Source organism: Cydia fagiglandana, chromosome 17, assembly GCF_963556715.1.
Source record: "Cydia fagiglandana chromosome 17, ilCydFagi1.1, whole genome shotgun sequence".
NCBI lineage: Eukaryota > Metazoa > Arthropoda > Insecta > Lepidoptera > Tortricidae > Cydia > Cydia fagiglandana.
In genome coordinates this window covers 12,480,390-12,493,991 of record NC_085948.1, presented here as the reverse complement: position 1 = coordinate 12,493,991, position 13,602 = coordinate 12,480,390, and the positions used below count along the sequence as shown (strand labels likewise).

General features: G+C 38.9%; 1 protein-coding gene across 1 annotated transcript in view; it reads left to right on the top strand.

Moving 5' to 3' along the window:
- Nucleotides 1-7,103: 7,103 nt before the first annotated feature.
- The window catches only part of LOC134672546 (runt-related transcription factor 3), a 40,275-nt gene continuing 33,776 nt past the window's right edge, over nt 7,104-13,602 (top strand). Inside the window, exon 1 of the mRNA XM_063530492.1 lies at nt 7,104-7,853. Coding sequence (XP_063386562.1) covers nt 7,439-7,853 — 415 coding nt within the window. The 5' untranslated portion in view covers nt 7,104-7,438. The remainder of the gene's footprint in view (nt 7,854-13,602) is intronic.

Sequence of the window (13,602 nt, the reverse complement as noted above, 5' to 3'; positions counted from 1 at the left end):
GATCATCAATGTTGATTCGTTGGACATATAATTGTGTAATATACAAATCTACTAGTTATCAGGCATAACGGAACGACATCAGATGCTTAGCAATTGGATGTATTTAATTCAGTTTCATAGATAAACTCGAGAACAAGTAAAACATTTCGCTATATTACGTATTAGAGACTTTCAGGTCGGTATCAGAGTCAAAAATACAGACTTTAAATACGTAACACGCATATTTATGTGTTTTTTTTCGGATTCTCTTAATATGTGTTCCACCTCGTTTCACTAACATTACCCACAGTATTAGCTATTAAACTCAAAATTAGAAACTCCGTAAGCCAAGAATTTCCTTGGCCGCGTTTCAACCGAAACTGGGCAATTCTACGGCTAATTCTGGCATTAGATTCAGCTTAGAAGGAAGGTTAGGGATTTAAATGTGCAATAACAAAAGGGCGGGGAAAGGGGTAGGGGGGGGGGGGGGGGGTAAGGGGTAAGCAGGCATTTACCGCCAGATTGCAATAAACATAGCGGAGTGGACGCGTAGTCCACTGCTACGTCGGACACAGCTTGGCTACGGAGCACAGGGGAGGCAGGGAGCCGCTTAGGATTGGAATGGTTAAATAGAATATTTGGTAGCATAAAAATATTATTAAATAAAATACTATTATGCAGTTTATTCACCACTTGTACTAATGCATCGCGGGCTAGATCTTCTTAATTTTTAATGTAGTTATACCTTTTCATGATCATGAATGTGTATAAAAACTTGTATTTTTGTATTAGACCTACTTAATTCTTTTTCTCATTCAATACCTATAGGTACAAGAATAAAACTTCGTTTCTTTAGTACGTAAAATTTTAGATATGTAGGTAAGTAACAACACAGATCTGAACATTTACTGCGAAGTAGTACCTACAATATATGGCATGTTAGATGTTAGTATCAAGCGTATCATATTATGAACTAAAACAAATGTCATATTATACAAAAGAAAAAGTGACCAAGACCTCTAGTGCCGGAGGCCGGATTTAAACCGGCGTCTTTAGCCTATACGCGGCTAACGCCCTAGGCCAGGGGGCCCACCGCGAACCACGTTCGACGTGTTGCCTCCCTGTCACACTTATGTAAGAATTTACAAGTGCGACAGAGTTACAACACTTCGAAAGTGGTTCACGGTAGGCGATCAGGCTATCCCGTCACGGCCATTTATATTAGAACATCCGCATTTGGATATAACAAGTTGTAAAACTTACAGTAGTGTGACTCCTTAAAATAAAACATATCAAAACATTACTTAATTAAATAATTTAACTTGTTCCCGAAGTCGTATCATATTAATTTTCTCTCTGCGCGACTCCACACACACCGCTGTCGCAGCCCCAGTCGCCGTCCGTCGCCCTCGTTAGAGGAGCTCAAATTAATGCCGGCCATTCTCCTGCTGACGCCGCCCAGTTGTTCTTAAATCTAATTACCATGCCCGCTGTCCCGTGCCCGCTCTCGCTTCAGCTCCGCTTGTGGCTGTCGCTACTAGTAATATATAATTATCAGCTATTCCCGCGATGATGCCGGTCAGTTGTTCTAAGTCTAATTGCCGTGCCTGCTGTCCCATATCCGCTCTGACTCATGCTTCAATTGACGCTAATCGCTATCGCTGCCTGTTGTAAATTAATGCCTGCATTTATATTACCACTGACATCGCTATTTTTCCTGCCAAGCCGATTGGTGGTATTTTCGGAATTGAATTATATCGAGTGAACTCTATGAAGTCATTTAACAGATTAGTAAGTTGGTAATTTTAAAAACCTTAACGAGAGACAACATCTTACCCGAATAAGCACATCAAAATAATTAAGTACTTATAGATGTTCTTAGGATAATGTTTTATAGCAATAGTAACTTAACCATACCGCAAGTTGTAAAAATACTTCTCTATTACGTACTTTACGTACGTACTTACGCTAAACGCTACCGCATCGCTCTTGCCTCTTCACAATCAGCTATTCGACGTAGCATACCCGCTGGCGCCTGTCACTCATAGACTGATTAATCGTCCACCCTTTTATATGGACAGGATTGAAGATATCAAGTGGCTGAAGTGATAATTTCAACGATATGATTTTATTACAAAAGCGAGTTATTCCCCTATGTTACGTAACTATTTAGTTGATATTTATTTTATGGGTTAAAATAAAATACATATGTCAAAAACATAAACTTTGAGGTAATTCTCTAAGTAACTATTCAATCTTGGCACATTCTACGTGTTTTCTATTATTATCATTAGTAAGTGCCACTCTGTAACACAGTCATATTAATCAGTCTGCCTTGTCCGCCAGACAAATTACTGAAAAAATAATCCTCCCTATTTTCATTCCAAACAAAGACACTACCTACCTAAAGTACGCATATACCCTCTACCCGGTCATTATCTCCGAAAATTCTTCAACCCGCTCCTCAAAGGTCTATTCAAAACAATTCAAACGATCTACAAGCACAATAAATTGTTCTAATAGCGAATCTGGTTATCCTCTGGTCATCTGGAAGGGTTGTTGACCTCTGGCCCCGCAAACAGTGCTCCCTTGTGTGCTCGGACTTAAATAAAAGGTTTGATTTTGTGTTGTAAGGGAGCCCGGTTCAATATTTGTCGAGACCGACCGATCTGCATAGCTTTGAGAGCGGCGAAAGTGTACCCTTTTTGGGTATCGAGGTGAATTTGTGAAGTGTCCGTTTGTGGCTCAGTTTACGTAACGAAGTTCCGACGTAGATGAACGCTATTCTAATTAGATCCAAGCACCTCTACTTAGATAGTTTTTAGTTTCATTTATAAGTAATTCTACATAGTTGATGGAAGTCTTTTTCATTTTATTTTTTATAAACCTTGTTAATGTACAGTCGCCATCAGTTATATCCGAACGGCGAAGGTGCCCATAAATATCTGAACACGCCTCTATTATCAAGGTGTTAGAGTGCATGTTCAGATATTTATGAGCACCTCGGCCGCTCCGATATATCCGATGGCGACTGTACCTACATGGGTCGTCTTTTTATTAGATGTCCCGAAAAACAAGTGAATGACTTTCATCTTGTCAGTAACCAATCGACCATACATTATGTAGGTATAGCTAGAGTAAATGCAAAAATGCATAGAGTTTATTATTTAATCCTTGCTAGAGATACACAGGTCACAGGCCAGTTTTCACAAAAGAACTAACCCTAAAGCTACAGTCCAAGCTAGACCAATGCGAATCGGACTCATTACATCACCCTACATTTGGGTGACTCCACGTCATATGACTCCACGAATTCCACTTGCTAAGTCACTAATGAGCTGCCATTTACAGCACATAATGACTGCATCCTAGGATTCCTAGGGCCCAATTTTGAGAAGCCCTGAAATAGTATGTACCCCATAACCACGGGATAAAACGTACCTATTACAGGCTGGGAACTGACAGCTGGTGCAAGCGGCACTAATGGTCCTTCGTGTACCGTTTAGGAGACATTATGAACCGTAATGCGGTAGTAATAAGATGTCAAATTGGTTGGCAGATGAATGGTCTTGGGGTGGACGTTGAAACTTAGAGTGCGAATATAGTTGAAGTGTATGACTGAAGATAGTTAAATATTGGGGTGTTATGAGTTTTAATGACGAAAAAAACTCCAGAAAAATTCTAGCCTAATTTAATATATATTTTTATAATGTATGCTAGTTTTAAGGTATTTATGTATGGGCCACTAGTCGCCTGAAATAAAGATTTCATTCATTAATTACATACCATATTTTTTAAACGCAAATGCCATAAACTTAAGAAATGAAATTATACTAATACATTTATATTATTAAAATTGTAGATATGTACTCTAAGAACAAATTAGATTACCTATTTTCTATGAAAATATTTAATTTCGGTTTGTAGATAATGCACTCTATCACTACACCTTATAAAACAAAGTCCCCCCACCGCGTCTGTCTGTGTGTTTGTCCGCGATAAACTCAAAAACTACAGAACGGTTTTTGATGCGCTTTTCACCTGTCAATAGCCTCGCAAGTCTCCGTGTACTTATACGAGTACAAATTAAATTTGAGTTTTGAACTAATAGAAACAAAAGAAAGTTCCAAATTCAAAAGCGCCAAAATTGCCCTGGGTCTTACGAGGATAGAGTGATTTTTGAGGAAGGTTTTGGTATAATTTGTTAACGCGTGCGAAGCAGGGGCGGGTTGCTAGTTTATCAGAAATATACAAGGTTAATAGAGTATAAAAGACTTAATAGAGAAGAAAATTCATGCATGTATGCACAAATCTGCCCTGCTAAGCCAAAGAGCGCTAACTCAAAAGAAAATTCATCGCTAACTTATATTTTTGTTTCTATTACTGATAATTCCATTTTGAAAATCATTTATTTTTGATATAGCGCTATTCGGCTTAGGAGGGCAGAAATGTTTAGTCCGAAACTCTAGTTTCGGACTCAAGTCGATCTCGAGATTCTCGAGATAGTGATCTCGAGAGAGTCGATCTCAACCACATAAATACTCATATCTACTTTCATACGTTTGTAACCTACGTAACCGTAACTCATTAAGGCTAATTAAACTTACCAAAAACGTACATAACCGTTATAGTTAACCGTGCATAGCTCCAGCAATAGTTTTGCTTATACTTAACCCTCCTCAACCCTAAGCCGGCTCGCTATTATAAGCAGCTTCGTTAACGCTGCTTTATCAACCCTTCCTTTACCTCGGTGGCCCGTTAATTTTTTACCGACTTCGTAAAGGATGTACCTGTTTGGATTTAGGTGCTCACCAGAGTAGGTAACACAAATTTTATGACAATAATTTTTAGTTTGGTCAATTACATAATAATATTTCGTCCAGCTTTTTATAATTGGGTTTGTTATTTTGTTTTCATGTTACATTTTAGTTGTATGACTAACATCAATTAATTAATTAGGATTCCGTACCTCAAAAGGAAAAAACGGAACCCTTATAGGATCACTCTGTGTCTGTCTGTCTGTCCGTCTGTTACAGCCTATTTTCTCGGAAACTACTGGACTTTTGGACGGAAATTGGTACACTTATGTAAATTAAAGAGGGACATGTGACGTAAATAATTAATTTTAAACATGGGGGCCACTTTTGGAGGGTAAATGAGAAAGTTAAATAATATTTTTTTTCTAACTATGTATAGGTATCGTGTTATCATCATGATCATCATCATCATCATCATCATCATCTCAGCCATAAGACGTCCACTGCTGAACATAGGCCTCCCCGTTGGATCTCCATACGTGCCGGTTGGAACCGACCCGCATCCATAATATCCATATCGTGTTATATATCAAATGAAAGAGCTAATTTTGAGAATATCAAATATATTTTTTATAATTTTAAAATGAATAAGTTAGAAGTTATTTAAGAAAAGAGCCAAAAACTATTATAATTTTTTGTCGTATTTTGCGTAATGGTATGGAACCATTCGTGCGCTAGTCCGACTTGCACTTGACCGGTTTTTAAATTTATACGAGTAAGAGGATATACCTACTTACACTTTAGATGCTGACTGTACATGATAGAGATAATAATAGTTGGATCTCGCGTAACCCTCGAGCCGACAGCCGCTAAGCTGATTGGCACGAGATAACCGACTTCATTAACGTGATCTTTCCCAGGGTAACACCCCGCGTTTTAGCTGGTGTTACTATATTATAGGTACTTACGTGCTTTCAAAGGGATAAACATATTTCAAGCCATACTTTGGCGATTTTTAGGGTTCCGTACCCAAAGGCTAAAACGGGACCCTATTACTAAGACTCCGCTGTCCGTCCATCCGTCTGTCACCAGGCTGTATCTCACGAACCGTGATAGCTAGACAGTTGAAATTTTCACAGATGATGTATTTCTGTTACCGCTATAACAACAAATACTAAAAAGTACGGAACCCTCGGTGGGCGAGTCCGACTCGCACTTGTCCGTTTTTATAATTTTAGGCTGTTTGTCGTGTCATCATCATAAAATTTGACATGCCCAGGCATCAGTACATCAATCAGTGGCGGATTTGCAGTTTTTGCCGCCCTAGGCCCCAGCCTTTAGCCGCCCCTTTCGCAGCACCCATCATATTGACTATAATATCATTTTAAGTTATTTCTTGTTATCATCAGCGAATTTTTTGTCACAATTTGCCGCCTCTAATTTTTTGCCGCCCTAGGCCCGGGCCTACTGGCATCTCTACTGGCATTAGGGGAAATCCGCCACTGACATCAATATAGGTTCTTAGTATAACCAAGCAATTATAATTTGAATGCATGAAAATTACATTCATAGCATAGCGTATGCATGGTGTTTATCTCAGAATTATCTTATCTGTCACCAAGAGAAGACGAAGTAAGAAGTATTTTAATTTGTGTTGTCACAGAATACTTCTTAATTTATAAATATGTATAACAAACTAAAGCAAGTTTGAATTTTATTATTATGTAATTTTTGTCGCACTTTTAAACATACCTAGTTACCTACCTACATGTAGGTACGTGCACAGAACTGTAATTATTTGAAATATTAATGTTACTACTTAATCAAATTAATTAGCTGGCACTAATTTTCATTCACTTTTACACGAACAACTTTTCAATTAGGATTCCTCAGTGGCGGTTCTTTGCTAGAAGAGGTTCCAGGTTTCGACGGCCACGGCGACGGCAACGAGCAGCGGGTGCTAAATGCCGCTTCGGGAGCGCGCCATCCCGCTCGTTCCCGCGCGTCGCCCGCACCTCTCGCTCGCGCCGGCGCGAACACGTGTTTATTTGTATGTTTTATCCTTCAGCGGCTTTAAACCCAACCCACCCCGACCGCAAAGTGCGCTCCGCGCCCGCCGCGCCCGCGCCGTCGCCGCCTCTCGCTCGCCGCCGCTGCCGCGAAACTTTGTCCGAAGTCGGCGGGCGCGGACGTACGCGCGTATTAATAGCGACCGGACACCGCACCGACTCGCGGCACGAGCCGCCCCCACGAGTCGTTCCACAACCACGACGCACGTCGCACGCATTCACACTCGCACCCCTCAAAACACGACACTACGAAAACACGACACGAAATTAGAATAAAATTAAAAAAAGCGAGCGAAAGCGAGAGCGACGCGCGTGACGGCGATCGCGTAAATACCGAGCGCAAAAAGTGCCGTCAGTGAAACTAGTGAAAAGTTTTTTCGCCGAGCGCGGGGGAGCCACCCCTCGGCGGCGGAAAAAATCGGCGCCTCGCGCCCCTCGCGCGCCCCCGCCGAACTTTTCATTCACCGAGGAAAAAAGTGTGGCAAGGCCGTCCGTGACGTCACCGCGTCAAGTGGCCACGCGTGTTCCCTAGCAACTAGTTGGCTCCGTAGTTTATAGTGGTGATGGTGTGTTGGTCAACGTGTGTGTTGACAGTGAGTGGACAGTGAGATGTAGGTGGAGCCAGCTGACTCTATGTGTAGCACGCAGAGACGGGTGGCGAGGATGCACCTGACGGGTGCGAGCAGCGGCGCCGTGTCGCCGGACACCAGCTCGACGCTGCTGCACGAGACGTACACGAAGATGACGTCGGACATTCTGGCGGAGCGAACGTTGGGGGACTTTCTCTCAGAGCACCCCGGAGAGTTGGTGAGGACGGGCAGTCCTCACTTCGTCTGCACAGTATTACCTCCACACTGGAGATCAAACAAGACTCTCCCCGTTGCCTTCAAGGTGGTGGCCCTTGGGGATGTGGGTGACGGCACGCTGGTGACCGTGAGAGCGGGGAACGACGAGAACTGCTGTGCGGAGTTGAGGAACAGTTCGGCCGTGATGAAGAACCAGGTGGCCAAGTTTAACGACCTGAGGTTCGTCGGCCGCAGCGGTCGCGGTGAGTGCTGAAGGTGCAGTTTTGATACACAATGAATACTTATCCCATTATAATTACATACTACATACTTGTCCCATTACATTCTACAGTATTATAGTACAGGATATCTAAAGAATCATCTACGAAAATAAGGTATAAATAAAACAAAATCATACAGGACAAAACTTAAATGCCTGAAAACAATTAAACAACTAATGCCGCGCTTACTAAATTTACATGTTTTACTTTGTCTACAAAATTTTGTTGTTTGTAAAGATGATATCCTGACCGATTTCAGACACAGTGCCGGTCTGTATAAAAAATATAAATAATAACCAAAAAGCACATTTAACTACCTATCATTTTATTTACGTATAATACTACAATAAAAAAAATATTAGTCAATGAAAAATATATCTTCAAATATAAGAATGAGGAACTGAATGTAATCTTAAATTAATTTATAACCGAATAATATTATACTACATATGTATATCAATCAAAGTAATGAAATTTAAGCTAATTTATAGGTATACATTTTTTCACAAAAAGTTCAAATTCGGTAATCATCGTTAAAATATGTATAAAATCATAATTTAATACAAATGAAACATAATTCAATCACTTCATGGTGGCGATGTAACGAAATTTAAATTACCTCCGGTGCTTGTTCAATTTCTCCTGTCATTTATTAAAGCTATTTAAATCATAAATATCATAACATGATCTACGTACAAGTCGTATTGATAGCATATGAGCAGGTTTATTTATAATTTTATGTGTAAAATTCAGTCGGTCATTTGTTCAAACTAAAATAAATTCAGATAAAATAGACAGATGATTTTTTTGTTTGGCCAAATATCGTTCGAATGACACCAAACACTTGTAAAATTTGTCAACAGATAGATTTCCTGTTTGATAAGTTTATTATCATTTGTTAAATAAAAATATAATTTGTTGGTTATTAAATTAACAAATATACTTACATATATGCAGAAAACATGTATGAATTCGTGCCGTCGCTTGATAGAAACGCAGTATAAAATTGTTGACACGCGTATTTGTATTTTGAATATGTATTGGCATGTTATTTTTATTTATTTCATATTGTGTTAATAAAGTTGCTTTTTAATGTATGGGTAATTTATTCAATAACAAAACTTATACAAACTATTATTAAAATTAAGTATAAACTAAATAAATTAAAACTAAAACTAATAAAATAAATAAATTAGCCTAGGTGTAATAATTGGTGGTATAATAATTTAAGGTAATTTTATTATATGTATATCTATTCATACATTTGTATGCATATTTTAACAGATATACTTACGTGAAACACGTATGCAAGAATATTTCAAATTATGAAATGATTATTACTGAACTATAATAAATATACTAACCACGCATTATTCAACTACCTGTATTTTGTTATAGAGTTCTCAAAACAGATGAACTAGTTTATGAAATCTACAAGAGTAAGAGTTTTAAGGGATAAAATGCTTTTTCTCAAACATGCAATGAAATATTGATGTTATGTTCCTTATAATAGGCTGCGAAGTATGACGTTTCAGGTGCGGCTAGGACAGAAGGTCGTTAATGGAATTTCATACACATCTTGCAGGCCTAGGCCGGCAAAGTCCTCTTTTTTAATTTTCATTTCACAGATATTTGTGACACAGCATCGTGGCATTCATCCATTAAAAAAAAACTAGAGGCAGTATTTGCTCTATGGTTCGTAATGACACTCTGTCACTACGCCTATAAAAAAAAAACAAAAACAATGTTTGCTATAATTTGCAGTTTTATTTGTATAAAATCAACATGAACTTAATAAATAATACATTATATAATTTTATAATTTTAAATTATAAATTTAACTACACAAATAAAAACATTTAAAATATTTCATCTAAACGTTAGCGGTAAAAAGGTCTACTCAAACACGCGTAGTTATATTTTTTAAATTGTTATGGAGGTAAAGTTGAAAAATATTCATTCTGTTTTATTGGATTTATGGTGCGTTGTTGATTTTTTGACTTTAATATGAGTTCCGACGAAATAATGAAATTAATATTAATTGTAATCGTAGGTGTTGGAATTGGCAGCGTAAGCAGAATTGATTTTAAATAACTTGCTGCCTCTGCCACCAAGTCAAAGACGAAGTATGTATATGGTTGCTTATGGCAATTTTATTATTTGAGAAACTAAGAAAAATGGCTTACAGTTTATTAGAAACAGTTTTGTGGCATATTTTAAATAAATGTAACTATAAATTCGTCAACACTATGGAAATTATACTTATTTACTCCATGCATAAAGCAACGATGTATGTGAAACATGATATCAACATGAAAGACTATGTAAACTTATGTGACGAAAACGACAGTCAGACGGATACAAGGCGAAAAAATCAAAGATACATGAAAATATACGGGTAGTAAAAATACACGACTCGTGTAAAACATACGCGTGATAATGATATAGGTACGTGTTGGTTATATTTTGGGTGTAGTTTACTTTTAGTTTTTTCTATAAATAAAACTTGGGTTTCGTGGATTTTTTTTTTTATTTTTTTCATTGCATGTTTGAGAAAAGCACTATACATACCTCGGCGGGAAATGGGGTTGCCCGCGCTCAGACCTATCCGGCCTCGCTTCGCTCGGCCGTCTATATGTCTTCGGCCGGCAACCTCTTTCGTCCCGGCCTCTGTAGTAATGTACTATTCCTGTGCAATTCTTAAATAATACTCGGTGCCTGTACAATTTTACTTTCCTTTTTAGGGTTCCGTACCCAAAGGGTAAAACGGGACCCTATTACTAAGACTTCGCTGTCCGTCCGTCCGTCCGTCCGTCCGTCTGTCCGTCTGTCTGTCACCAGGCTGTATCTCACGAACCGTGATAGCTAGACAGTTGAAATTTTCACAGATGATGTATTTCTGTTGCCGCTATAACAACAAATACTAAAAACAGAATAAAATAAAGATTTAAATGGGGCTCCCATACAACAAACGTGATATTTGACCAAAGTTATAAGCAACGTCGGGAGTGGTCAGTACTTGAATGGGTGACCGTTTTTTTTTGCTTTTTTTGCATTATGGTAAACACGACCGAAGGGAGTGTTTTAAATCGACAGGAGTTGCGAATTACCTATTCGCACGTGTATCGTACAACGTTTTACAGTACATATGGCCCTTTAAACTTTTGACATCGCACGAAAAGTGCTATTTTACGCACTAGTGCGGAAAAATAGGACCATATGTACTGTAAAGAATATTTGCATCACGGAAATCATTCCTTTAAATATAAAAGATTTAGAAGGGTGATATTGACTATGGAATTATTATTATGGAAATACTCACTCATTATACGCAGGCAAAAGCTTTAAGCTAATACAAAATTTTAAGATTGTGATGTTTCAAATAAATTATTTTCATTTATTTTCATACTCGTATTACTCTTTTCGATAAATGCATCGACACAATAGGAAAAATAAAAACAAGGTCAACCCTTATTTTCTCTGAAAACTCATAACAATAACATTAAGCTTAACTCCCAACTGGGGTAAAAGTCCGTGACATTGGAAACTTGGCAAAACTTTTTCGCGCAACTTAAGAAAGTTGAATGTCAAATAGGGAGGGCGGGATATTTGGGCGGCCAATTCCGCCCTACAGTGCCCGCCCTGTCTTAAGGAAGCTTACTTTTTGCAAATGTGAATCAAAGAATTCAACGCGTTTGTGGGTCAAAATACTTTTAAGAATCAGAATCAGAATGCTTTATTTATATAACCTATACATGGATCTGGTCATGGGTCTGGTTTTCTTTCGTTGTTTTATTTTTATCCCCAAAAAATGTAGCGGCTGGAACTTTTTGTATACGATTATAAGTTTCTAATGTTCCCATTTAAAATATTATCTTCAGCTAAAAATACATACAATCATACAACGGAACTGGATTTTTTAATTCAGGGTATCTACGTGTTGGCTTCGGCTCCGCGCACGCCTCCCAAAATGTCGGGAACACCATTGTTCCGTTATGGGAAAGATATCAGTAATTTATTCAATGCAGGGCAGCTTGTGGTGAGCTGTTGGGGAGTAGCGACCCCACACACCCGAGTGCTCCTGGGGTGTTCTGTTACCCGATGGGGACAGGATTTTCTGCCTCTGGCTTGGCTTGGCCGGTCATCCGGAGTGGAGTCGCGAGAGCTGCGTTCTCGAGGGTAGATGTGGAAACAAAAGGTTCTAGTCCTGCCGGAAGCGGTGAATTTTCCATTTTTCTGCGAGCAATGTCTGAATGTTTCATTTTTCTGCGAGCAATGTCCGAATTTTCCATTTTCTGTGAGCAAAATCTACACATAATTAAAGTAATCGTTCGCAGACATATCTGCTTCATAAAAAAATAAGTGGGTAATTAGCTATATGTTTATCCTTCACACCGGTGATGCCCTTGATCCATCTTAGATGTCGCTTTTTGTGGGGGGTCCATCTAGTTGAGGCAAGTTACTGTCTGCTGTAAATAAAATTGTATACCGTAAAATGGGGTGAGTTGGGTGAAATTTGACTTTCAAACCTCGATAAAATTTTATTTTTACATGTGAAAACTGAATGGTGTATATAATAAGTGGTTCGGACGTTTGTATTTTATTTTGGGTAGTTCCATTTCATAACTTTGACGATAAAGAGGAAAACCCACCTCACCCTTTTTTATTATGCGTATTACTATAGCCCCATTTTAAATTGGAATACATTATTTTTGTAGCAGTAGCCTTAAAATCCCTTGTCACCCCCCTCTCAAACCTTCTCTCCCCATTCATAACCCAACTCTCCCCGCGAAACCTACTCACCCCGTTTTACGGTACCATTTTATTAAGCAGGCATCCGGTTTTATATCCCTTAGCCCAATATTTAGTCCATCGCTTTCACCCAATAGCCTAGTTCATGTTTAGATGCCATCAACTCCCAGTAGTCTTTACACCCTGGCACGGGTGCTGCCTCTGCGTGCGTCCCATGACACGGACAAGTGCAGCATCCGCTCGGTGTACCCCTTACATTTCAATTAAGTGTCAAAAGGGCATCTACGTGTTGACTTCGGCTCCGCGCACGCCTCTCAAATGTCCGGAACACCATTGTTCCGTGATGGGAAAGACATCAGTAATGGAAAATGTACATTTATGAAACTGATTTGTTTTCATGCACATACTTTCCATGTTTGATGACAACTATGTATATCTGTAAGGAGAGACGACCTAGTAACGTTTAAACAGAATTTATGTTACATACATAATTTTTATTTAAGTGTTATAAAACAAACATCAATGCTCATGTATTAGCTGCCAATACATCTCAACCGCAAAATGATTCTATCTTTGACTGGAACGGGCAACAATTTACAACAAATGATGAATCCAGTCACAAAAAAGAGACTGCTGGAGACTCTATTACCATCGACCTGGTCTAGTAGTGGGTGGAAACGAGGGATGGCTTAATATGAAAACTAAACAGCCTCGTTGAGTGAGAGATGACTATGCAAAATAATCGACAGTAAAGTTTTGTCATCATCATCATCATCACTATTTAAGCTATGCTCTTGTCGGTGGAGTAATCGCCACTTTTCTTTTTGCTGGGTCAGCCTTTTAACTCCCTCGTCCGACACGACAGAAACTTTTTATTTTATTTGGCTGAGATATGTGAGCCTGGGCCTTCCTCTGCGTATTTTCCCCTCAATCTTGCCCCCCAGGATGTATAGTATCAGGTGGCCAACCATCTTGCCCG